The sequence below is a fragment of the Cetorhinus maximus genome, chromosome 18, assembly GCF_964194155.1.
Source record: "Cetorhinus maximus chromosome 18, sCetMax3.hap1.1, whole genome shotgun sequence".
In the NCBI taxonomy this organism is placed as follows: Eukaryota; Metazoa; Chordata; class Chondrichthyes; order Lamniformes; family Cetorhinidae; genus Cetorhinus; species Cetorhinus maximus.
In genome coordinates, this window is record NC_135896.1 from 3094690 (window position 1) to 3117557 (window position 22868).

The following is a 22868-nucleotide window of genomic DNA, read 5'->3' on the forward strand; positions in this document are numbered from 1 at the left end:
GATGTATATTTTAAAAATTCAAATTTATAGTTTTTAAAATATTGTTAAACTTTCTTGCAGGTGAATGTCTACGTTTTGGGAAAGACTTTTCTTCTCCTGGCCAGAGAGCTTTGTATAAATGCTCCAGCGATAGGTCTGTAAGCAATAATTCATTTCCTACACTATAGTTAATGAGTGCACTATTATTGTTTTTAGTCGACACTAGTGAACATAGCCTGCTTTGGCTGTATAAAAACCTGTGTAGCTTTGAGGTGAACACACTGTCTCTGAACTGAGGTAGACAGACTTTTGGTGTCTCAGGAATAAGGGATTTTTAAAATTTATTAATTTGTGGGATGTGGGCGTTGCTGACTAGGCCACCATTTATTGCTCATTCCTAATTGTCCTTGACAAGGTGGTGATGAGCTGTGTTCTTGAACCACTGTAGTCCATGTTGTGTAGGTACACCCACACTGTTGACCTGAGGAACTCCTGCAGCGATGTCCTGGAACTGAGATGATTGACCTCCAACAGCCACAGCCATCTTCCTTTGTACTATGTATGACTCCAATCAGTGGAGTTTTCTCCCTGATTCCCATTGGCTTCAGTTTTGCTAAGGTTCCTTGATGCCATTCTCGGTTAAATGCTGCCTTGATTTCACCTTGATGGAGTTCAGCTCTTTTACCTACGTTTGAACCAAGTATGTAATGAGGTCATGAGCCAAGTGGCCCTGGTGGAACCCAAACTGGGCGTCAGTGAGCAGGTTATTGCGAAGCAAGTGTCACTTGATGGCACTGTCGATAAACCCTTCCATCACTTTATTGATGACTGAGAGTAGACTGATGGGACGGTAATTGGCCGGGTTGGATTTGTCCTGCTTTTTGTGTACAGGACATACTTGGGCAATTTTCCACATAGCTGGGTAGATGCCAGTGTTGTAGCTGTACTAGAACAACTTGGCTAGGGGCGCAGCAAGTTCTGGAGCACAAGTCTTCTGCAGTATAGTCAGAGTATTGTCAGGGTGCGTAGCCTTTGCAGTATCCAGTGCCTTCAGCTGTTTTTTGATATCACGCGGAGTGAATTGAATTGGCTGGAGACTTGTATCTGTGATGCTAGGGACCCTGAGAGGAGGCCGAGATGGATCATCCACTCGACATTTCTGGCTGAAGGTAGTTGCAAATGCTTCAACCTTATCTTTTGCACTGTTGTGCTGGGCTCCCCCATCATTGAGGATGGGGATATTTGTGGAGCCTCCTCCGGTTAGTTTTTTAATTATTCACCACTACTCATGACTGAATGTGGCATGACTGCAGAGCTTAGATCTAATCCATTGGTTGTGGGATTGCTTAGCTCTGTCTGCCGCATGCTGCTTTTGCTGTTTGGTATGCAAGTAGCTTCACCAGGTTGAAACCTCATTTTTAGGTATGCCTGGATATGGAGGATGGCCAGGAGAATGGAGTTGAGGCTGAAGATCAGCTTTGATCATATTGAATGGCGGAGCAGGCTCGACAGGCTGTATGGTCTACTCCTGGTCCTCTCTCATGTGCCCATCCAGCCCAGGAAGATTCAGTACCCAGTCTGTGCTGAGTTAGCTAATCTTTGCCAGAGGCAGTGGAAGGGGTGCTGCAGTTAGTAAGGGAGAATAGTTGTTCTCTGGTGCTTCCTGTTGAAGATTTACAATTGAACAGTGACCATGTATCAAAACCCAAACATCAAGCAGGTACGTCTGTGGAGTGCATGATGGGTGAGAGAAAATAGTAGAGAGAAAAAGCTAATTAGTTATTTTCACTTTGTATGCATTGAAATGAAGAAGGACTTGCATTTCTTTAGTGACTTTTACCACCTCGGAATATCAGAGTGCCTTACAACCAGTGAAGTGCTTTTGAAGTGTAGTCACTGTTGTAATGTAGGAAGCAGGGCAGCCAATTTGTGCACAAGTTCCCACAAACAGCAAAATGATAATGACCAGATAATCTATTTTTGTGATATTGATTGAGGGATAAATATCAGATCAGGACACCAGGGAGAACTCCCCTGCTGCCCTTTGGGGTGAGACATTACAATGAGGGCACTGTTTGCCCACTCAAGTGGAGATAAGAGATCGCGTGGCACCATCTTAAAGATGACACCTCCGACAGTGCGGCATTCCCTCAGTACTGAATAGAGGTAGGTGTGCACAGGCATGGAGTCTGTTCAAGGTCCTCAGTAGAACAGAAAGGCAGTCTCCTGATGGCTCAGGTTTGTTAAGGCATGAACTGCTACACAGCTGGTTTATGCTGAGTTGTGGTTATAGGCATGTTGCAATTGGCCTACAGCTCGAGAGCAAATTGACCCGATTTCCTGCTTCCAATTACTGTTGAATGATCTATACTAAAAGCGAGTTGTGTGGACATTTGTTTTAATTATTCATCCACAGGATGTGGGCATTGCTGGCAAGGCCCGCATTTATTTCCCATCCCTAATTGTCTCTGCGCTAATCCAAAATTATTTCATTGCACCAAAGTGATCTGTTTCAGAGGGCAGTTAAGAGTCAGCCGCATTGTTGTGGGTCTGGAGCCGCGTGTAGGCCAGACTGGGTAAAAATGGCAGATTTCCTTCACAAATGGACACTGGTGAACCAGATGGGTTTTTACAACAATCCCAGTAGGTTCATTAACGAGACAAGCTTTTTATTCTGGTTATATTTAATTTGACTGCATTTAAATTTCCCAGCTGCCGTGGTGGGATTTGAACTTGTGTCTTTGGATCATTAGTCCAGGTCTCTGGATACTAGTCCAGTAACATAACCACTCCGCTACCATACCACTGTAGATTTTTGTGATGCCTTCTATGATCGAATACTCTGAGCCTGGACCCTTTCAAGTGGAAGAAAGTAAAATGGGAGGTTAGTTACAGCACCTCACTTTGTGCATTTCCAGTACTAAGTTCAAAATGATCTAAAGGCTGAACAAGATACAAAGGTGCTCAATAGGTTTGATTGCAGCACTCCTTAGTATCTCAGTGAACTCACACATGGCTGGCCTGCTACTGCCTCTCTGCCATTGCATTTGATCCAATCCAATTCGGAACATGATCACCTTGGGTTTATTTTTTTTGTCTAAAAATGTGTTTGATAGAATTGACCGCTCAACTTAGAGCAAGAACTGCATAACTACGCCATACAAATCAGGTTATCCTGGGTGCAATGTTGGGTAAGGTTCCACAGTGCCAGTACCAAATGTAGATGTTGACTTTCTACGGCCAAAACTTCATTTAACATCAAAAAATCCCAAGACGGCTCACAGCAGTGTAATCAGGCTGAAATGAGTACCAAGTCAATGAAGAGGATATTAGGAGGAATGACTAAAATATTATTGAAGAAATGGATTTCAAGAAGGATCTTAAAATCTTATATGACTGACTTAGATGAAGGGACGGCAGGTATGGTTGCTAAATTTGCTGATGACACAAAGATGGGTAGGAAGGTAAGTTGTGAAGAGGACATAAGGAGGCTACAAATGGATATAGATAGGCTAAGTGAGTAGGTAAAGAGTATAATATGAGAAAACGTGAAATTGTCTGTAAAAAAAAATATAAAAAAGAATATTATCTAAATGGCGAGAGATTGCAGGGCTCTGAGATGCAGAGGGATTTAGGTGTCCTAGTGTGTGAATTGTAAAAGGTTAGTATGCAGGTACAGTAAGCAATGTACAGTAAGCAATGTACAGTAAGCAATTAGGTAAGCTAATAGAATGTTGTTATTTATTGTGAGGGGAATTGAATACAAAAGTAAAAAGGTTATGTTTGAGTTATACAGGGCACTGGTGAGATATACCTGGAGCACTGTGTGCAGTATTGGTCTCCTTATTTAAGGAAGGATGTAAATGTGTTGGAAGCAGTTCAGAGAAGGTTTACCAGGCTAATACCAGGAATGGGCGGGTTGTCTTATGAGGAAAGATTGGACAGGTTAGGCTTGTATCCACTGGAGTTTAGAAGAGTAAGAGGCAACTTGATTGAAACATATAAGACCCTGAGGTTCCTTGACAGGTTGGATGTGGAGAGGATGTTTCCCCTTGTGGGAGAATCTAGAATTAGGGGTCACTGTTTAAAAATAAGGGGTCGCTCATTTAGGATAGAGATGAGGAGAAATTTTTTTCTCTTGAGGTTTGCTAGTCTTTGGAACTCTCTTCCTCAAAAGGTGGTGGAAGCAGAGTCTTTGAATATTTTTAAGGCAGAGATTGATAGATTCTTGACAAGCGAAGGGTTAGGCGGGGATGTGGAGTTGAGGTAACAATCAGATCAGCCATGATCTTATTGAATGGTGGAGCAGGCTTGAGGGGCCAAGTTGGCACACTTCTGCTCCTAGTTTGTATGTTCTAGTTCATATGTTAAAAGAGTGGAGGAAGATGCGGAGGCAGAAGTTGGGGGGAGCAATGGGAAGTTGCGCTACTTAGGACATAGATGGCTGAAGGCTCAGTGGCCAATGGTGAGGTGAAGTTTGGGAGTAGTCACAAGAGGCAAGAGTTGGAGAAATACTTAGAACTCAGCAGGTTGTAGGGCTGGAACAGTGACAGAGTTAGGGAGAAGCGAAGCCATGGAGGGATTTAGAGAATTAGAATTTCAAATTGGAGGCATTGGAAACTAAGAGCCAATATTGCTTAAAAAGGACAGGGATGGTGGGTGAACAGGAATCGGCGTGGGTTATGATGCATGCAACAGAGTTTTGGATGAACTGAAATTCCTGGAGGGTGGAATAGAAGAGGGCATCCAGGAGAGCATTGGAATGGTTGGGCCTGGAGTAAAGACATGGATGTTGGTTTCAGCAGCAAATGAGCTGAGGCAGAAGCAGAGAAGGGAAATGTTCCAGAGAAGAATAAAGGAAGTGTTACACAGAGGAATAGACTCTGGGTGGTGCGAGCGGATATGGGGTATAGTTTAGCCAGAGTTAGTGACTGGGGAAGAAGTTAGAACCAGTTCCAAGGGTATGGAGTTTTAATCGAGACTGAAGGTGGCAATCTTACCAACTGGTTGAAATTGTCTTGCCCAAGACTCTGTCTTGAATGACACAGACAGTGGAGGTGGAAAAGTAAGAATTGTTGGACTGGGGGTGGAATGGATGGGCTTGCGAGAGAGAGAGAGAGAGAGAGCCCAACACAGCTGGACTTGATCACTGCCACACAAGCATTTCCAGCAGGATCCCTGGATAGTGAGCTGGAGCCTTGGCTGTCACCACTCCCAGGGGACCGAGACCAGTGGCAGATTACCCAGCTCATCGCAGACAGGAAAAGAACCTCAGTGCGTGCTGCAAATATTTCATCCCTTTGGAAAACACCATTCAACTTCCACAGAGTGGTCAAGAAATGTGCACCTTAAGGAGAAAGGTCTGATGTGATAATCAAGTTCCACCCTGGGATTAATCCAAGATTGGGAAATAATAACTCTGGACTGTGGTTAGTACAAACAGAATTTATGGAAAAAAAGTTGCATGTCTATTTTAGATTGATGAGGATGAAGGTTGCGACTGTTGATGGCCAGTGGAATAAACAGTTCTTTTATTTTGGCGATATAAGCCTCCAGACAAGGAAACTGTTCAGTTAGGTCACATTTGCTGTTTTTCTTGAGCCTCTGAATGAACAGTGCTGGTCCTGTCCGGTATTTTGTAGCCACAGAGAATTCAGGCCTTTGTACCAGTGATTGTTTTCCATGGTAAAACAGCTGTGCAAAACTCTTCACAGTTGAAAGCTATCTTATTTTATAAATACAAGAGAGATATAGTGAGATGGAGAAAAAAGAACACTAGACACAAATCCAGAGAGAATGACATATACAGAGCAGGGTAGGATGAGAGGCACAGAGACTGTGGGGGCACAGACTATTTTATAAATAGTAGGATCCTGTAAGGAAACCTTTTTTATCAGCTGACAGCTATGGGTAGGTTAGAGCAAAATGATGTTGATACTGGATTTGAAAGTAAAGGAAAATTGAATGTGTATTATGGATATGAGGAGGTCCATATCAAAATTAAGACATTGTGTATGCAGATTCCAGACTCTTGAAAATAAATGTGCAATGGCATTTTTTAAAAAAGGAATTAAATTATTGTAACTATTCTTATGCTGCCAGTTTTTCCTGTTGTGTCCTATGACACTCCCTCATAAAATGATAACCATCTGTTGATGTGAATGGGTTACTGTTTGACCATGTAGCACAACCGAACCCAGTCCTCCCAAGCACTTTCAGTAGGAGTCGGTGAATGATAATCAGGGGAATTGCCCATCTTGTGTGCGTCTTTCTCTGTCAGATACACACTTGTACGTTTACCTCCGATCTGTCACCTATACTTTCCTTTTGTACATGCACCTCACTCTCTCTCCCTTTCTTCTCGGTCGCCCTGCTTCTCACTCTTAGTGTCTGTCTCTTTTTCTCTTGAACTGTCTGTCTCATGGTAATGCTTAAACTGTATAAAACAGTATTTCAGCCACATCTAGAGTACTTCACACAGTTCTGATAACCATGTCGCTGGAAGGATGTGATTGCGGTAGAGTGTAGAGGATATTGATGAGGATGTTGCCAGAAATAGAGAATTTTAGCTAGGAGAAAAGATTAGAAAGGTTGGAGTTGTTTCTTTGCAACCAAGAAGGCGAGGGGAGATTTAATTGAGATGCATAAAATTATGGACCTTGATAGAGTGGATAGGAAGGACCTATCTCTCTCAAATGCCACTAACCAGGGAATGTAGACATAAAGAAATTGGCAGAAGGACTAGAGGGGAGTTGAGGGAAAATTTTTGCTGGGAATTTTTTTTTACCCAGATTGGTGGTGATGATCCATTTATTTAAAAAATAATTGGATATGCACTTGAAGTGCCATAACCTACAAGCTAAGGACCAAGAACTGCAAAGTAGGATTTGGCTGGATGGCTCTTCTTTGACTGGCACAGAGGATAGGCTGATTTGAAGGCTCCTGTGCTATAAATTTCTACTATTCTCTCTCCTGCCTCTCTCTCTCTCCACTGTTTCCATGTGTTTCTCTCTCCTGTCTTGCTCTCACTCTCTCCTGTGTGTCTGTGTTCTCCCATGCCCCTCTCTATCCTCCTGTCTCTATCCTACTGTGTTTACCTCTCTATTCCGTGTGTGTCTGTCTCTCTTTCTCTATCCTCTGTGTTTAGTGCTCTCTTCTCACCAGCTAATCACTCTGGCTTTCTGTTACTCTTGCCTTCAGTTGATCAGTCTTGTTTTGTTTCTTGCTTACTGGCCCCACTGCCACTGCAGCTCCCTTACCAGGAGTAGATATTGGGATCTTACTGTGCATTTTGTGTGCTGCAACTTTTGTTTTTAATTAGAAAAAAGGTGGGGCAGGGAGGTCTCTGGAATCTGGATTTTAACGTGATTTGTTTCTCTTTCCTGCTCGTTGGTATTTTGAAATGCTGAATTCTAGAAGTATGCTGTCTGCATTATCAGGGCTCTTGCTGCTATTAAGCAAAGTGAGTAAATTTTTAGGCACGTAAGCATCCTTTTTATATCCTCACGTTCCCCTGAAGCCACCCTTCTCCTAAAGGTGCTGATTCCTTGGTGGAATACAATTCCAGAAATACTGGCCACCTCCCAGTATCTCAACCCAGTGATCTTTGATAGCTCTGATTCTCACTTGATATTTTGGGTGAACTCAATTTCTTGATCAGATTTGGTTTGACCCGTTCCCCCTCAGCACTGGGATTTTGACGGTATCTCACATTTGCTCTGCTGAAGTTAGCTATTTCAGCACGATTGAAAATTGAATATATCTGCTAAACATTAGAAATGTTGATCTGCCACAGGGCTTTTTTGGAGAACTGAGTAAATCATGCACTGTACTGAAAAGCTTTTCACGTGTGTATAGGGTGTATTGTGCTTAAAAGCCTTTCAACAATGTGTAAACAGTGTTTCAGCTCACAGTGGAAATACTGCACATCTGCTGGTGGTTTCATATCTAATGTAACAGGATAGGAACATCTGAGCCTTGAATTAATGACAAGATGGAAAAGTGATTTATCTGTTTTGTCCATTTAATACATAGCTGTTTCCCTGCCTCCAATTAGTTTATTGCTGTCTGCTTATTATAATAGCTTTGTTTCCACTGTCCAAGCAGTTTGATAACCTGTTATCAGGTCTCTACATCAGTGTGAGGAGCTGTCTGCATGGACTGTATATTGCAGCACAAAGTCAAGGTGTATCTTGTACTTGTTTCTTTCTGCCCTAACTGAGTTTGACAAGCAGACCAGAAGAAAATTCCAAACTGTAATTTTGACCTTTTTGGTAACTGCTGGTTTTTGCAGAAATCTTTCAGTTCTAAATCCCACCATCTCCCAGCAAGTGGTTTAAAAAAAATAACTATCCAACAAAGCACCAAAGATATGGCCAATTCCAAGTTGGAAGGATAAAGATGGTATGTCTTGTCATAGCTTTTAAAAAAAAAGCCTACAACGTAAACTTTAATTCATGAAGGTGTAGCATGTCAGTAACAGGGAGAGAACATTTTTCATTTACTTACTGTCAACATTGAATAATGCCCCAGGCCAGGTGTGGCAGAGTTTGGTGCAGTGTAAAGCTCCCTCTGCATGTCCCCCAACAAGTGTATTCAGCTCTAACTTCAGTACAGCACCCTCTTCTCATTTTCTCCCCACATTAGCAGTTTTGTCATTGCTGTATGAGTGTTCTGCTGTTGGGACTAGATTGTTAGGATAGTGATTAGCCAGACTCTCTTCACATCAGACTCCAGCTGTTAGATGGATTTTCTTGGCATCAATGTAGGCTGTCTTTGAACCATGGGACCCAGGGGAGGGGTCCGGCTGTGGGATGGGGAGCAAATCATTTAAACATTGATGAGCGAACTTTTAAGGATTATTCCAAATTGTTAACTGGCTTTTTGGGCCAGTCCTGCTTTTTGGATTAACATCTAAATACACTTTAAAGCTCATTCAGGTTCTATTCTGTGCAGTGCTCTGCATACACGACTAGACTTATTTATTTAAGAAGCTTTATCTCAAATATACCAAAAAGTGCACAGCAATGTTGGTTAGTGATATAGTGGATTGGTATCGGGGACATGCCCATGTCCACAAGTCAATAAGCTGGTTACTTCTCCACAACATGGTAAAGTAGTCTGCTGGTGTGGTGTTTCATAGCACTAATGACTAGAATTCTGTGCAAGCAGGGTTCCTAGCTGATAAGGAAGACTTGATTGAAGAAAGGAGGAAACATAGCAATAGCCACTCAATTTGGGAGAGAAATGGGCTCCTAATCTAGTACTTCCACATAAAAGGTAATATGCAGTGCCAGAGGGAGACAGTCAAAATAACACATTCAAGTAGGAACTGGACAGCATTGTGGCAAAGGTGGGTGATCGGGAAGTAACAGATCTACCACATTTGGAACTTAATCACTTGGATTACAGTGATCTTTTCTGATCCTGTGGCTTCCTAAACTTCAATGAAGACAACAGGATAAAATATAACCATGTAAAAATCTTTATACTGTACAGGTTCATCACTTGCAAGTACACTGAGGTGTTCAGACATGTCATTCGTTGGTCAGCTTCAAGCCACTTTAAACAGAGCACATCTGTACAAAAGTACGGCACAAGAGTGCACCACTGAATACTGCCCATTGCAGCTTCAGTAAGTCAAATAACAATACTCTCTAGTCATTATAAATAAATAAAATTAATTTACAATCAAACATTCCTTCAGTTTTTAAAGATAGTTTGACTCTGCAGTTGATGTAATAGGACCACGGTGTGGAGTTTAATATATTATCGGTTGAGGCAGCAAGAAGTCTGATACCTTGCTGTGCTCCCTTCTGTTAGCAGCAGTTGGATGCAAAACATCTTTTGTTTTTAGTTTCAGGGAGGCAGGTTTAAACACTTTTTGCTCATGCATAGAAAATAAGTTCGGGGATCTGCCCCCCTTGTACCCCTGTGCCATTGGTGCTGTCAGACGAGCACTGGAATTGAAATGTCACTTTCCCACACTGCACTTCTGTCATTCCCTCCTGTCCGAAGTAGCTCAGCTCATTGCCGTCCAGGATAGCACTGGCAGTGTAAAACGTGTCCTGCTCCACCTGCACCGGGTGTTCAAACCAGACTGAAAACGTGGTGCTGGAGCCGTCTGATATGAACTTGGTAAAGTTTTGAGCCAGGACTACCCCCTGCCGCTTCAGTTCAATCTTGACACTGTACTCTGCCTTGCCACAGCTCGAGCCGTACAGCCCGAGCCCGGCAATGAAGATGCGCTTGTCCACAGCAAACTGGATGCTGTCACACCGGCCCCGGTACCTCCACTGGTTGCTGCGGTAGGCGGAGGACTGGAAGCGATGGCACCGCTGAGACGCCAGGCCCTTCCTCTGGACGGTGGGGAATTCCAACTGGGGCTTCTTCAGCGCTGTGTACCACAGGAATATGTCATGGGTCTGCTCCAGGGTCAAGAGGTCACACTGCGCAGCCCCATTGGCAAACTCCTCCAGCGTCATGGTAGGAATCCGAACTATATAGAGGGCCTTGCCCAGCACGCTCCTCTTGTTCCGGGCAGTGGGAGGGAGCCCCTGTCTTTTGCACTCTGCCTCCGCCCAGTTCAGGATGGCCTCGAACACCACAACCTCTTTGGTGTTGAGCGTCTCCCGTGACAGGATGATCTCCAAAGTCTGCAGATCGATCTCACAGAAGCCCTCTGACTTCAGGGCCAGCTCTGCCTGGGCATCTATTACCTCCCAGCAGCGCTGCGTTAGCTCGGGCTCCTCAAACAGCCTGCTCTGGGACAGCAGGACGCAGGCATTCTTGGCCTCCAGGCTGGTTTCCAGGAAGTTAACACAAGCCTTTGCCAGATAAGGGACAATATACTTCTTGGCAGCATACAGAGAAGCCAGCACTGTGTCTGCTTCCAAGTCAATCTCGTCGCTGTACAAATACCTGTAGCAGCAAGGGGAATAGAAACTTATTGAAAATCTCATCAACAATTAAATCCACTTTCTAACAGTTCATGCAGAAAAAAATCATTTAAACTCATAAAAAAAAATTAGTTTCACTTAAAATCTCATGCACAAAACCACTTAAAAACCACCTTAAAGTCTCGTCCACTATAACGCAGAAATCGCAGGCAGTATCCAAAAGATGATTCTAGTTTTGTTTTAGTGATTAATGGAATGATAGCCGCTCTCCTAAGATGGTAAGTTGCTTTACACTCCTCCCACCCCCTTTCCAGGCCACACACACAAATCCCCTTACTTTAGTAGAATAAGGAAAGCTGCGGGTTCCACATCTGGAATATGAATGTCGGATTTCTCCTCGGCGAGTTCTCCATAAAACATGGCATAGAAAACGGAACTGCCGACTGCCAAAATGTACTGGAAGGGGAACAACAGAAGTTCAAAACAAAAGATTAGAGGGCGGCACATAACATGAGCAACGCCTCCTCCCTCCCCCCTATGCACAGGACCTTACATGCAAAAAAAAATCTCTCGTACGTAATTTATAATGTGCTAAACGGTTTTTTTTAAAGAAAGCAAACAATAATTATAGTTGCCAAGCTCCCAGTCACGCAACCTTCTAGTCACACAGTACTTCAAAATAGTGATTTCCCTGCAATGTTTGCAATTCTCTTAATTTAATACAAACTATAATCATTTACAACGCTCTTAAAAATATTCCTAATGGTTGAGAAAAGTCCCGGGATTTTATACACACACACACACACACACACCTTATGAGCTGGAACTCTCTGTGTCGATCCCGGGGAACCCACGATAAAATGTACATCTGCCATAAGTTCGTTATTGTACATCATCGCATTCCTGAAAGGAGGCGAGACACAAAACGTTTTAGTTTTTATTTTACTCTTGCAAACGATGCAAAATTTAAAAAAAAAACAAAACACAAATAGATGAAAAGAGGAGGAAGGGAGTGTGGCTTTGCTTGCTTTGCTGTGCTGTTTACCTTTCCCGGAGTGTGGGGTAGAAGGACTGCCAGTTACTGTTGTGGATGTGGTTGTTGTTGAGGTTCTGCTGCCGGCCCTGCCGGAGCAAGAGGCTGCGCTTGGAGCTGCTGACAGTGTTACCGGTGCTGCTGCCGCTGTGGCTGCTGCTGCTATCGCTGGACTGCAGGCTGCTGCTGTTGCTGTGTTTGGAGGGATACAACTCTGCAGCCATCTTCTTGCCGAAGGAAAGCGTTACGATCTCATAGCAAGCTGGTAGCTTGCTGCCGCTGCTCTCCCTCTTCACGCTCTTGGACTTTTTCAGCGTTTCTAAAAAGCATTTAAGAGTAAACAAAAGAGAGAGAGAGAGAGAGAGAAATGAAACCTGGCGTTGTGATTTATCCTGGGCGGCAGGTCACTTAATTCACATTTATTTACCCCCCACCCCCTCCAAAAAAAAAACCCCCACAGAAACTTTGATCGACTTACTGACCCTGGATATATTTCACGAGCAACATAAAGATCCTGGATTGTTTGAGTTTAATTTTCCACCAGTGGATGCGGGCCAGATTTGCAGTGAAAAGTTTTTTTCCTCCTCTCTTTTCTTCTCCCCAGCCTTTTAAAGCAGAGAGTGAGTGAGTGAGCAGAGATCTTAGCTGTAAAAAAACAAAAACTGCCACTGTTTTTTTTCTTTCTTTCCCTTTCCTCCAAAATCCTCAAAGATTTAAAAAAAAAATAAGTCCAGTAAAAATATCCGGGCAAAAAAAAAAGGATTCTCAGCGATATTGTTGCACTTTTGTTTTTTTTTTGGTTCCTTTTCCTCTGCAAGATGTTGGGGTCTCTTCCGGAGTAAAAAGTTGGAAAAGCAAAAAAAAAATAGAGTGCGCTTCAGGCTTTTTTTTGTTTTCAGGAAAAAGTTGACCGCAGTCGGGTTCCCAGCGAATGGCAAACACACTTGATTCCGATCTCCACACTAACTCCAAACCCCTTCCTGTAAATCCTACAAAACTAGCAGGGATCCTGCTGGCTCTCCTTTTACTAACAGCAGGTGCTCACGTGATGCCAACCTAACCCAAACATCAGGCTCCAATAATAAAAGAGAGAGAAGGGGGGAGGGAAAAGGGAAAAAATGAGGAGGAGGAGGAGGAGGGATGAAATCTCAGCCAGCTCAGCAACGATTGATTGGAATATTTAAAATGGAAAGAAGAAGGGGGCTGGTACACACACAGAGAGAGAGGGAGAGATTAGTATGTCAATCTCCACTCAGCCCACCCACCAATACAATTATGTACTTAGTCCACACATCAATATTGTATGTTTATGTATTAATTCTAGCGACTGGTTCAGGTTTAAAAGCAATGGAGGAGAGGGGGGGAAGTTGGGCTTTGGAAATGGAAGTTCAGTTGCTACTCGATTAATCGCTGTTTATTTATTATTTTTATTTTTAAACGCACGGTTAGCTTCAGCTGTAATGCCAATTGTTTCCTTCTCCACCGCCTCCACACGTTCATCGTTACCTGTGGGCCGATTGGGGTTACAAACAAAAAAAGGATTAAAAATATGGATCCAATAATTGCAAACGTCGGTCGGAAGGGGAGACTGGAAATACACCCCACACACACACACACACACTCTCTCTCTCTATCTATAGCTCGATCCGCCCGGCCGCATTCAGAGGCCAAAGTGGAACAGGATCATTGCAACACATCGCCATTTATTTCCTGTCAATCCGCCGAGCGTAGCTTTGTTCAAGGTCCTCCACTGTACCTGGGCTGCTGTGTAGCTGAGGTCGGTAAGGAGAGAACAGGCGGTGAAAGTTTGGATTCTGCGGTGCTCCCAGCAGCAGGAAGCCATGATCAAGCTCTGTGTCTAACCCATCATCATCATCATCACCACCACCACACCTCCCCCCCTCTCCTTCCTTCCCTCCCTCCCTTTCCTCCAAAACCAACGATTCAGGAATTAGAAATGAGGCCGGGGCCGGGCTTAAAGAGAAACCATCTGCTTTTCTCAAACGATGCCGACCTCCAGCAGCAGAGGGACTCCGAGCTCCCACATAAACAAGGCTGGCAAATGAAATGTCAGATCCGTGCCTCTGCAGGATGTAGGATTTAAAGGGCACTTATTGTATAGAAAAGCGTCAAAGCTTTTGTTTATCAAACACTGGGCACCATCACACAAGTCTCAAGCATCAGACATAGATACACAAAAAGAAATATACTGATGGCGACTTGCAGCTAATCTGGCCCTTGTGGTGAACGTTGTTCCCATTTAACCCTTGCAGTGCCACAATTAAAGTCACCCAGTTTGGGTACAGTTTTGGGTTTTAAACACTTGCAGGTTATGTGAGTAAAGAAGGACTGAGGGCAATGTGTAACGTGGCCTTCAGTCACTGGGAAGGAATGAGTTAGAGTAGGAGGTCTCTGCACTGAACTTTTCTTTGTGCATCTAGTCTAGGAGCGGGATAGAGAAAGTGTGTCCAGATTTGGGAACAAGATTCAAACTTTGGGTGGACTTGGGGGTTTTATAGAGAGCTGAGGCTTGAAAGCAAAATTTGTTCCTTGGAGACAGTTTCATTGATGTAAAATGGAAGTTCAGTTTGAGATGCGAGGAAGGAGAATGCCAATTTTATTGGTAAATGAAGGATTGTGGTTGGATTCAGCAAAGTGAGGAATTGGTTGGTCCTGAGCGTTCTTTTGAAAGACTCAACTATCATCCTTGAAGAATTGAAAGGTAGATTTTTAACACCTTCTTGAGGGATATAGTGACTGTCAGGATATGATTCAACCATTGCACTGGGTGAGGACTGAAAATGTATAATCTGGAAGAAATTGATGAACATAGAATGAAATCATCAGGTACTGAGCATTCGATGATGAGCAGAGTTAGTCATAGGTGCAAAGAAGGAGCAGATGGGAGAGAACAGAGACCCGGGGGAGCTATAACTTAGTAAGAGAGGATGAGACATGAACTGCAACAGGATAGTTAATCTGTGATCTAAGGGCCATGTCTGGCAACACTGACAATTTTCTCTTGAAGCTGTCTTGAAGCATCTCAGTCCTCTTTAGACTTATTTTTTGATTTGTCCTGTTTGGATTTTCTGGAATGAAGATTGTTCTGAGCGTCATTGGAGGAAAAATCCTACATCAGAATGTTCTAGTTGGTTAGTATCAGAAATTTGAAGTTGATGAGACATGGATTTAAACTTCATAAATCACTCTCGAGCACCAATGCTGCACACTTATGTGGCCCACGCAGACAAACACACATCCAACTACAGCACAGACGGAGCTTCAGAAGCCAACAAAGTAGTTGTGAACTGAGCTTTATTGAACTTCAAACTAGAGGTCACTCAAAATTCTACTGTCCACCAGTTCACACCGAATCTGGATCACCCATCACCCCTGGGCTCGCTGACCTACATTGACTCCGGGTTAAACTATGCCTGGATTTTAAAATACTCATCCTTGATTTCAAACCCCTCCATGTCCTCACCTCTTTGTATCCTGGAAATCTTCTCCAGCCTTGCAAGATATCTGCACTGCTCCAATTCTGATCTCTTGCTCATCCCCAATTTCAATTGTTCCACACAGTACAGAAAATGCATGTGCTTTTGGGGTGACATTGGCATAGTGGTAATGTCACCGGACTAGTAATAAAGAGGCCCAGGCTAATGCTCTGGGAACATGTGTTCAAATCTCACCATGGCAGCTGGTGGAATTTAAATTCAATTAATTTTAAAAAACCGGGATTTGAAAGCTAGTCTCAGTAATGGTGACTGTGAAATTACCTATAAAAACTCATCTGGTTCGCCAGTGTCCTTTAGCTAATGAAATCTGCCGTTCTTGCCTGGCCTCATCTACATGTAACTCCAGACCCACAACAATGTGATTGACTCTTTAACTGCCCTCTGCAATGGCCTAGCAAGCCACTCAGTTCAAGGGCAGTTAGGGATGGGCAACAAATGCCCACATGAAAAAAAAAAGGGCTCAATGTTTTCCCTCCTGTGCTGTTATAACTATGCCTCTATGACCGTTGGCAATCATGCCTTTAGCTGCCAAATCCCTAGGCTCTGGAATTTCCTCTCTCAACCTCTCTACCATTCCTGGACTTGAGCACAAAGATCTTGTCTGACAGTCTAGTATTACTGAGGGAATGCTGTGCTATTGGAGGTGCTGTCTTTCGGACAAGACGTTAAACTGATGCCCCATCTGCCCTCTCGGGTGGACGTAAAAGATCCCGTTACACTTTTTCAAAGAAGAGCATGGGAATTCTCTAGTGTCCTAGCAAATATTTATCCTTCCGTCAACATCTCAGCAACACATGATCTGCTCGTGTTGGTGTGAGCTTGCTGTCTGCAAATTGGCTGCCATGTTTCCTCAACTACAATAGTGGCTACACTTCAAAAGTACTTTATTGGTTGTAGCACTCTTTGAGACACCCTGTGATTTTAAAAAAGGTGCTATTTAAATTCAAGCTTTTCTTTAATTCTCTTCCCTCCTTTAAGAAGCTCTTTAACACTTAGCACTGACCAAGCTATTGATCATCTGCCCTTGCATCTCCTTATGTGGCTCGGTGTCCCGTTTTGTTTGGCAACATCCCTATGGAGTGTCTTGGGATGTTTTAATACCTTAAAGGCGCTTTATAAATATGTTATTGTTTTTTCTTTGTTTCCTTTTATTCATACACGGGACGTGGGCTTTGCTGGCTGGGCCAGCATTTATTGCCCGTCCCTAGTTGCCCTTGAGAAGGTGGTGGTGAGCTGCTGCCTTGACCTGCTGCAGTCCATGTGGTGTAGGTACACCCACAGTGCTGTTAGGAAGGGAGTTCCAGGATTTTGACCCAGCGACAGTGAAGGAACGGCGATGTATTTCCAAGTCAGGATGGTGAGTGACTTGGAGGGGAACTTCTGGGTGGTGGTGTTCCCATCTATCTGCTGCCCTCTTCCTTCAAGGTGGTAGTGGTCGTGGGTTTGGAAGGTGCTGTCTAAGGAGCCTTGGTGAATTCCTGCAGTGCATCTTATAGATGGTACACACACTGCTGCTACTGTGCGTCGGTGGTGGAGGGAGTGAATGTTTGTGGATGTGGTGCCAATTAAGCGGGCTGCTTTGTCCTGGATGGTGTCCAACTTCTTGAGTGTTGTAGGAGCTGCACTCATCCTGGCAAGTGGGGAGAATTCCATCACATTCATGACTTGTGCTTTGTAGATGGTGGACAGGCTTTGGGGAGTCAGAAGGTGAGTTACTTGTTGCGCGGTTCCTAGCCTCTGACCTGCGCTTGTAGCCACAATATTTATATGGCTAGTCCAGTTCAGTTTCTGGACAATGGTAACCCCCAGGATGTTGATGGGGTGGGGGGGAATTCAGCGATGGTAATGCCATTGAACATCAAGGGGCAATGGTTGGATTCTCTTTTGTTGGAGACGGTCATTGCCTGACACTTATGTGGCGTGAATGTTACTTGCCACTTGTCAGCCCAAGCCTGGATATTGTCCAGGTCTTGATGCATTTGGACATAGACTGCTTCAGTATCTGAGGAGTTGCAAATGTTGCTGAACACTGTGCAATCATCAGCGAACATCCCCACTTCTGACGTTATGATGGAAGGAAGGCCATTGATGAAATAGCTGAAGATGGTTGGGCCTAGGACACTACCCTGAGGAACTCCTGCTGTGATATCCTGGAGCTGAGATGACTGACCTCCAACAACCACAACCATCTTCCTTTGTGCTAGGTATGACTCCAACCAGCAGAGATTTTTCCCCTTGATTCCCATTGACTCCAGTTTTGCTCGAGCCCCTTGATGCCACACTTAGTCAAATGTTGCCTTGATGTCAAGGGCAGTCACTCTCACCTCGGGAATTCAGCTTATTTGTTCATGTTTGAACCAAAGCTGTAATGAGGTCAGGAGCTGAGTGTCCCTGATGGAACCCAAACTGGGCATCAGTGAGCAGGTTATTGCTAAACAATCGCTTAATGCACTGTTGATGACCCCTTCCATTACTTTACTGATGATCGAGAGTAGACTGATGGGGCAGTAATTGGCCGGGTTGGATTCATCCTTTTTGTGCCCAGGACATACCTGGGCAATTTTACACACAGCGGGGGAGATGCCAGTGTTGGAGCTGTATTGGAACAGCTTGGCTAGGGGTGCGGCACGTTCTGGAGCACAAGCCTTCAGTACAATTGCCGGAATATTGTCAGGGCCTTTGCAGTATCCAGTGCCTTCAGCCATTTCTTGATATCACGTGGAGTGAGTTGAATTGGCTGAATACTGGCATCGGCACTTCTGACTGAAGATTGTTGCGAATGCTTCAGCCTTATCTTTTGCACTGCTGTGCTGGGTTTCTCCATCATTGAGGATGGGGATATTTGTGGAGCTACCTCCTCCAATGAGCGGTTTAATTGTCCACCACCATTCACAACTTGATGTGACAGGACTGCATAGCTTAGATCTGATCCGTTGGTTGTGGGATCGCTTAGCTCTGTCTATCACTTGCTGCTTATGCTATTTGGCATGCAAGTAGTCCTGTGTTATAGCTTCAGCAGGTTGACGCCTCATTTTTAGGTATGCCTGGTGCTGCTCCTGGCATGCCCTCCTGCACTCTTCATTGAACCAGGGTTGATCCCCTGGCTTGACGGTAATGGTAGAGCGGGGAATATGCCAGGCTATGAGGCTACAGATTGTGTTCAAGTATAATTCTGCTGCTGCTGATGGCCCACAGCACCTCAGCCTTGAGTTGCTAGATCTGTTTGAAATCTATCCCATTTAGCACAGTGGTAGTGCCACACAACATGATGGAGGGTTTCCTCAATGTGAAGGCAGGACTTCATCTCCACAATGACTGTGCAGTGGTGACTCCTACTGAATCTGTCATGGACAGATGCATCTGAGGCAGGCAGGTTAATGAGGATGAGGTCAAGTATGTTTTTCCCTCTTGTTGCTTCCCTGACACCTGCCACTCTAGCAGTTATGTCCTTTAGGACTTGGCCAGCTCGGTCAGTAGTGGTGCTACCGAGCCACGCTCCGGACATTTAACTCCCCCACCCAGAGTACACTCTGCACCCTTCCTCCAAGTGATGTTCAACATGGAAGAGCACTGATTCACCAGCTGAGGGATTGCCCATGTTTGGCCTGATGCCATGAGACTTCATGGAGTCTGGAGTCGATTTTAAGGACTCCCAGGGCAGACTGTATACTCTGTGCCGTGCCGCCACCTCTGCTGGGTCAGTTCCAGGGATGGTGATGGTGGTGTCTGGCACATTATCTGTAAGGTATGATTCTGTGAGGCTGACTATGTCAGGCTGTTGCTTGACTGGTCTGTGAGACAGTTCTCCCAATTTTGGACCCAGATGTTAGTATGGCGGACTGCAATTGCCTTTGTCATTTCTGGTGCCTAGGTCGATGCCGGGTGGACTGTTCGGATTCATTTGTAGGCCAGTTTGGTTTATTACAACTGAGTGGCTTGCTAGGCCTTTTCAGAGGGCATTTAAGACTCAACGAAATTGCTGTGGGTCTGGAGTCACATGTAAACCAGGTAAGGTTGACAGATTTCCTTCCCTAAAGGACTTTAGTGAACCAGATGGGTTTTCACAACAATGGTTTCATGATCACCATTAGACTTTTAATTCTGGAAATTTCTGCTCCTATGTCTTATGGTCTTATATTTATTGCCGTGGTGGGATTCGAACCCGGTCCCCAGAGCATTACCCTGGGTCTCTGGATTGCTTGTCCAGCGACAATACCACTATGCCATCACCTCCCCATAATCTACTGATGATGTTGCACAGCACTCAACTGTATTGGGCACCTCCAAACCCTTTGTCAGAGGGAGTGAATGTGTATGTCTCTCTCTTTACCAAATTAGAACAAGATTGTTTAGCTGCCATTTGATTCTTTTCGCAGTTGAACACATTGTCTAGATACTCACTCAAAGAATGGCCACCTGAATGAGATATCAGAGTCCTTTGATAGGGTAGGCACGGTGAAACTATTTCCCATGTTGATGGAATTCAGAACAAGGGGCTTAATCTTCAAATTAGAGCAAGGCTATTCAGGAGTGAAATCAGGAAGCACTTTCCAGCAAGAGAGAACCCTTTTCACACCAACACGCTTGGGGAATTGACTGAACTCTAATGGTTAATATCTGAGCTGTCACTGACTAATCTAGGTCAGGTGTTGGACTGCGGTGGAGGTGGTGGGGGGGTTGGAGGGAAACCAGATCACAGTCTCCCAGCGTGGAACCAAGTGCACTAACCTAGTTAATAAAGTACCTTGTTCAGTCAAAACTACCTAAAATAAATTCCATCAGGATGATCTATGCCTAATAATAGGTTCTACCCCCACGCTGCCAACTCCACCCCCCCAATATTCTCCCTTCCCTCTCTCGAGGTGCTGACTCTTGGAGTTGAGTATCACAGGCACAGGCTGCCTCTGATGCCTCGTTCAGATGTGTAAACCCAAGCCAGTGAGTGTTGGGCAATGAAGACTCTGTTGAACCTGTCCTCATCCAATTTATGTATAATCACTGGATGGTGATCCTTGGCATGATTACTTTCCCCCACCCCCCTGCCCCTTTCCATCCAAGGACACTGGACACTGCCTCTGTAGCCCAGCTGTGATCAGTTAATTTGACAGAGTCTGGGGATTGAACCAGTGTCAGGTTTGGGCAGTCGACAATGTATATTACCTGTGGAGCAGACACTGAACCAACAACACTGGAGCGCAGTCACTTAAACAAAATAAAGAGTATTATTATGGAGATAAGTACTTGGAATTGTGAGCACTCTGAGATAAACGGCAGCTTATCTTTCTTTAATCATACCCCATTATTTGTAAAATAATCCTATTTACAGGGCTCATAAACCACTTCAGAGGAACAGATGTGTTTGAGTACACAGGAATAAGGACCTTCAGTGAGCTCAACTCTGAGAGGAAGAAGGGAAGGAACTTACATTTAGTGATGTAGCACCTTCCATGACTTCAGGATGTCCCAAAGTGCTTTACAGCCAAATAGTACTCTTGAAGCGTAGGCAATGTTTAATAAGGGAATTACAGCAGTCAATTTGTACTCAGCAAGGTCCCCCAAAAAGCAACAGGGTAAATGGCCAGACGATCTGTTTTGACATTGATGAAGGTGTAAATGTTGCGCAGGAAGCCAGGGACTCTCCTGGCATTGGGACATTTCATGTCCACTTGTGAGAACAGAAGGGGCCACGGTTTAACTCAGTGCATCTGAACGATGGCACCTCCATCAATGCAGAACCTGCTCAGTATTGTACTGGAGTGTTAGCCTGGATTATCAGCTCAAGTCTGTGGAACGGGGACTTGAACCCACAACCTTCTGACTTGGAAACCTGAGTACATATTCATTGAGCTACTGTTAATACACTACGTTCTACAATACACTACGTATTTAGGTATTTTCAAACTGATCTTGTGTAGGATTTTCAAACTTACTTCCTTCACTTATGTCCACAGTTTCCTCATTTGCTTAGACAGTTACAGATGCTGAGTTCTTTCTCTATTCCTCAAATAGGAGCTCAGCGGGTACTTGGCCATCAGTGTGGGCATGTGTCAGAGCGTTATCCTGTTCTAGTCTTTATGGAGCAGGATATTCACGCACTCTGGTGTTACTGAGTTAAATTTAGGAGTTGGAATCTACCCCATGCTCACTCAGCACAGAACAGGGACTGAATCTGAGACTTATTTGATCCTTCTGGCTCAGTCATCCATTGAGCTGGTTTCATTTTTTTTATATCTAGGACTACGTGTTAACAGTTACTGGTACTTAGAGTTTCAGTGTAGTTCCCTACATTGTTGAAATTTAATAATACCAAGAATTTGATCATTTTTAGTCTGTTTTGTTGTAATTCTTAACACAATTCTGCTACAGTTATGAATTTATCTTTGCCACAGTTATGTAGCACTTTCTGTGAGAGGAGTGGAGGAGGCAGTAATATAGGCCTTTCCATCCTTAGTAATTACAGACTTGTTTAAAATGTAGCTTTGCACCCAACACTTTTCCCAGAATCATGCCTTGCCTTCTAATCTCACCAGATTGATATAGAAGAGAAATCTTGCTCAGCTCCTCCTAGCTCCTTTATCAACAACAACTTGTATTTATGTAACCTTTTAATGTAATAAGCTGTCCCAAGGTGCTTCACAGGAACATTATAAAACACAATTTGACACTGAGCCACACAAATTGATACTAGGGGAGCTAACCAAAAGCTTGATGGAAGGGGTAGGTTTTAAGGAGCGTCTTAAAGGAAGAAAGAAAAGTATAGAGGCAGAGAGGTTTAATGAGGGTATTTCAGAACTTAGGAACCAGGGCTGAAGGCAGGGGCACTAAAGACAGAGCAATTCATTCAGGGATGCTTAAAAGGCCAGAGTTGGATGAGTGTGGATATCTTGGAGGGCTGTGGGACTGGAAGAGATGGGGAATGGCGAGGCCATGGAGGGATTTGAAAACAAAGATGAGAATTTTAAAAGCAAACCAGGAGTCAAGGTAGGTCAGCGAGGGATGATGAGTGAATAGAAGTTGGTGCAGGTAAGAACATGGGAAGCAAAGTTTTGGAGGGTAGAATTTGGGAGGCTGGCTAGGAGTGCATTGGAATAGTCGGATCTAGAGGTAACAAAGATATGAGGGTTTCAGCAGCAGTTGAGTGAGGCAAGGCTGAACCCAGGAATGTTACAGAGATGGAAACAGGTGATGTGATGGGAATCAAGTGTTATGGGGAAAAGACAGGAAAGTGGAATTGAGGATTATCAGATCAGCCATGAACTCATTGAATGGTGGAGCAGACTCAGTGGGCTGAATGGCCTACTTCTGCTCCTATGTCTTATGGAGTGCAACTCCAAAAGCAATCAAATCAGGATTGTGTGAGACTTAGAAAGGAGTTTGTAGGTGGTGGTGTTCCCACACTTTTCCAACTCTTGTTCTAGGTAGAGGTTGTGGATTTGGGCT

General features: G+C 44.2%; 2 protein-coding genes across 5 annotated transcripts in view; one reads left to right on the forward strand and one right to left on the reverse strand.

Moving 5' to 3' along the window:
- The window catches only part of LOC144692875 (transcription factor IIIB 90 kDa subunit-like), a 323304-nt gene that overhangs the window by 131500 nt on the left and 168936 nt on the right, over positions 1-22868 (forward strand). For all 3 annotated transcript variants that reach the window (XM_078561956.1, XM_078561957.1, XM_078561958.1), the window contains one exon: positions 61-133. In XM_078561956.1, coding sequence (XP_078418082.1) covers positions 61-133 — 73 coding nt within the window. The remainder of the gene's footprint in view (positions 1-60; positions 134-22868) is intronic.
- On the reverse strand, positions 9441-12909 carry btbd6b (BTB (POZ) domain containing 6b). Of its 2 annotated transcripts, none has more exons than XM_078561961.1 (5): positions 12393-12909; positions 11923-12229; positions 11690-11780; positions 11215-11333; positions 9441-10899 (listed from the first exon to the last, which is right to left on the reverse strand). In XM_078561961.1, exons 1-5 carry the CDS (start codon positions 12415-12417, stop codon positions 9867-9869), a joined length of 1575 nt encoding a protein of 524 aa, XP_078418087.1. In that variant the 5' UTR covers positions 12418-12909; the 3' UTR covers positions 9441-9866. The 2 variants fall into 2 exon arrangements, with proteins under 2 accessions (XP_078418087.1, XP_078418089.1); XM_078561963.1 differs by having other exon boundaries at positions 12855-12874.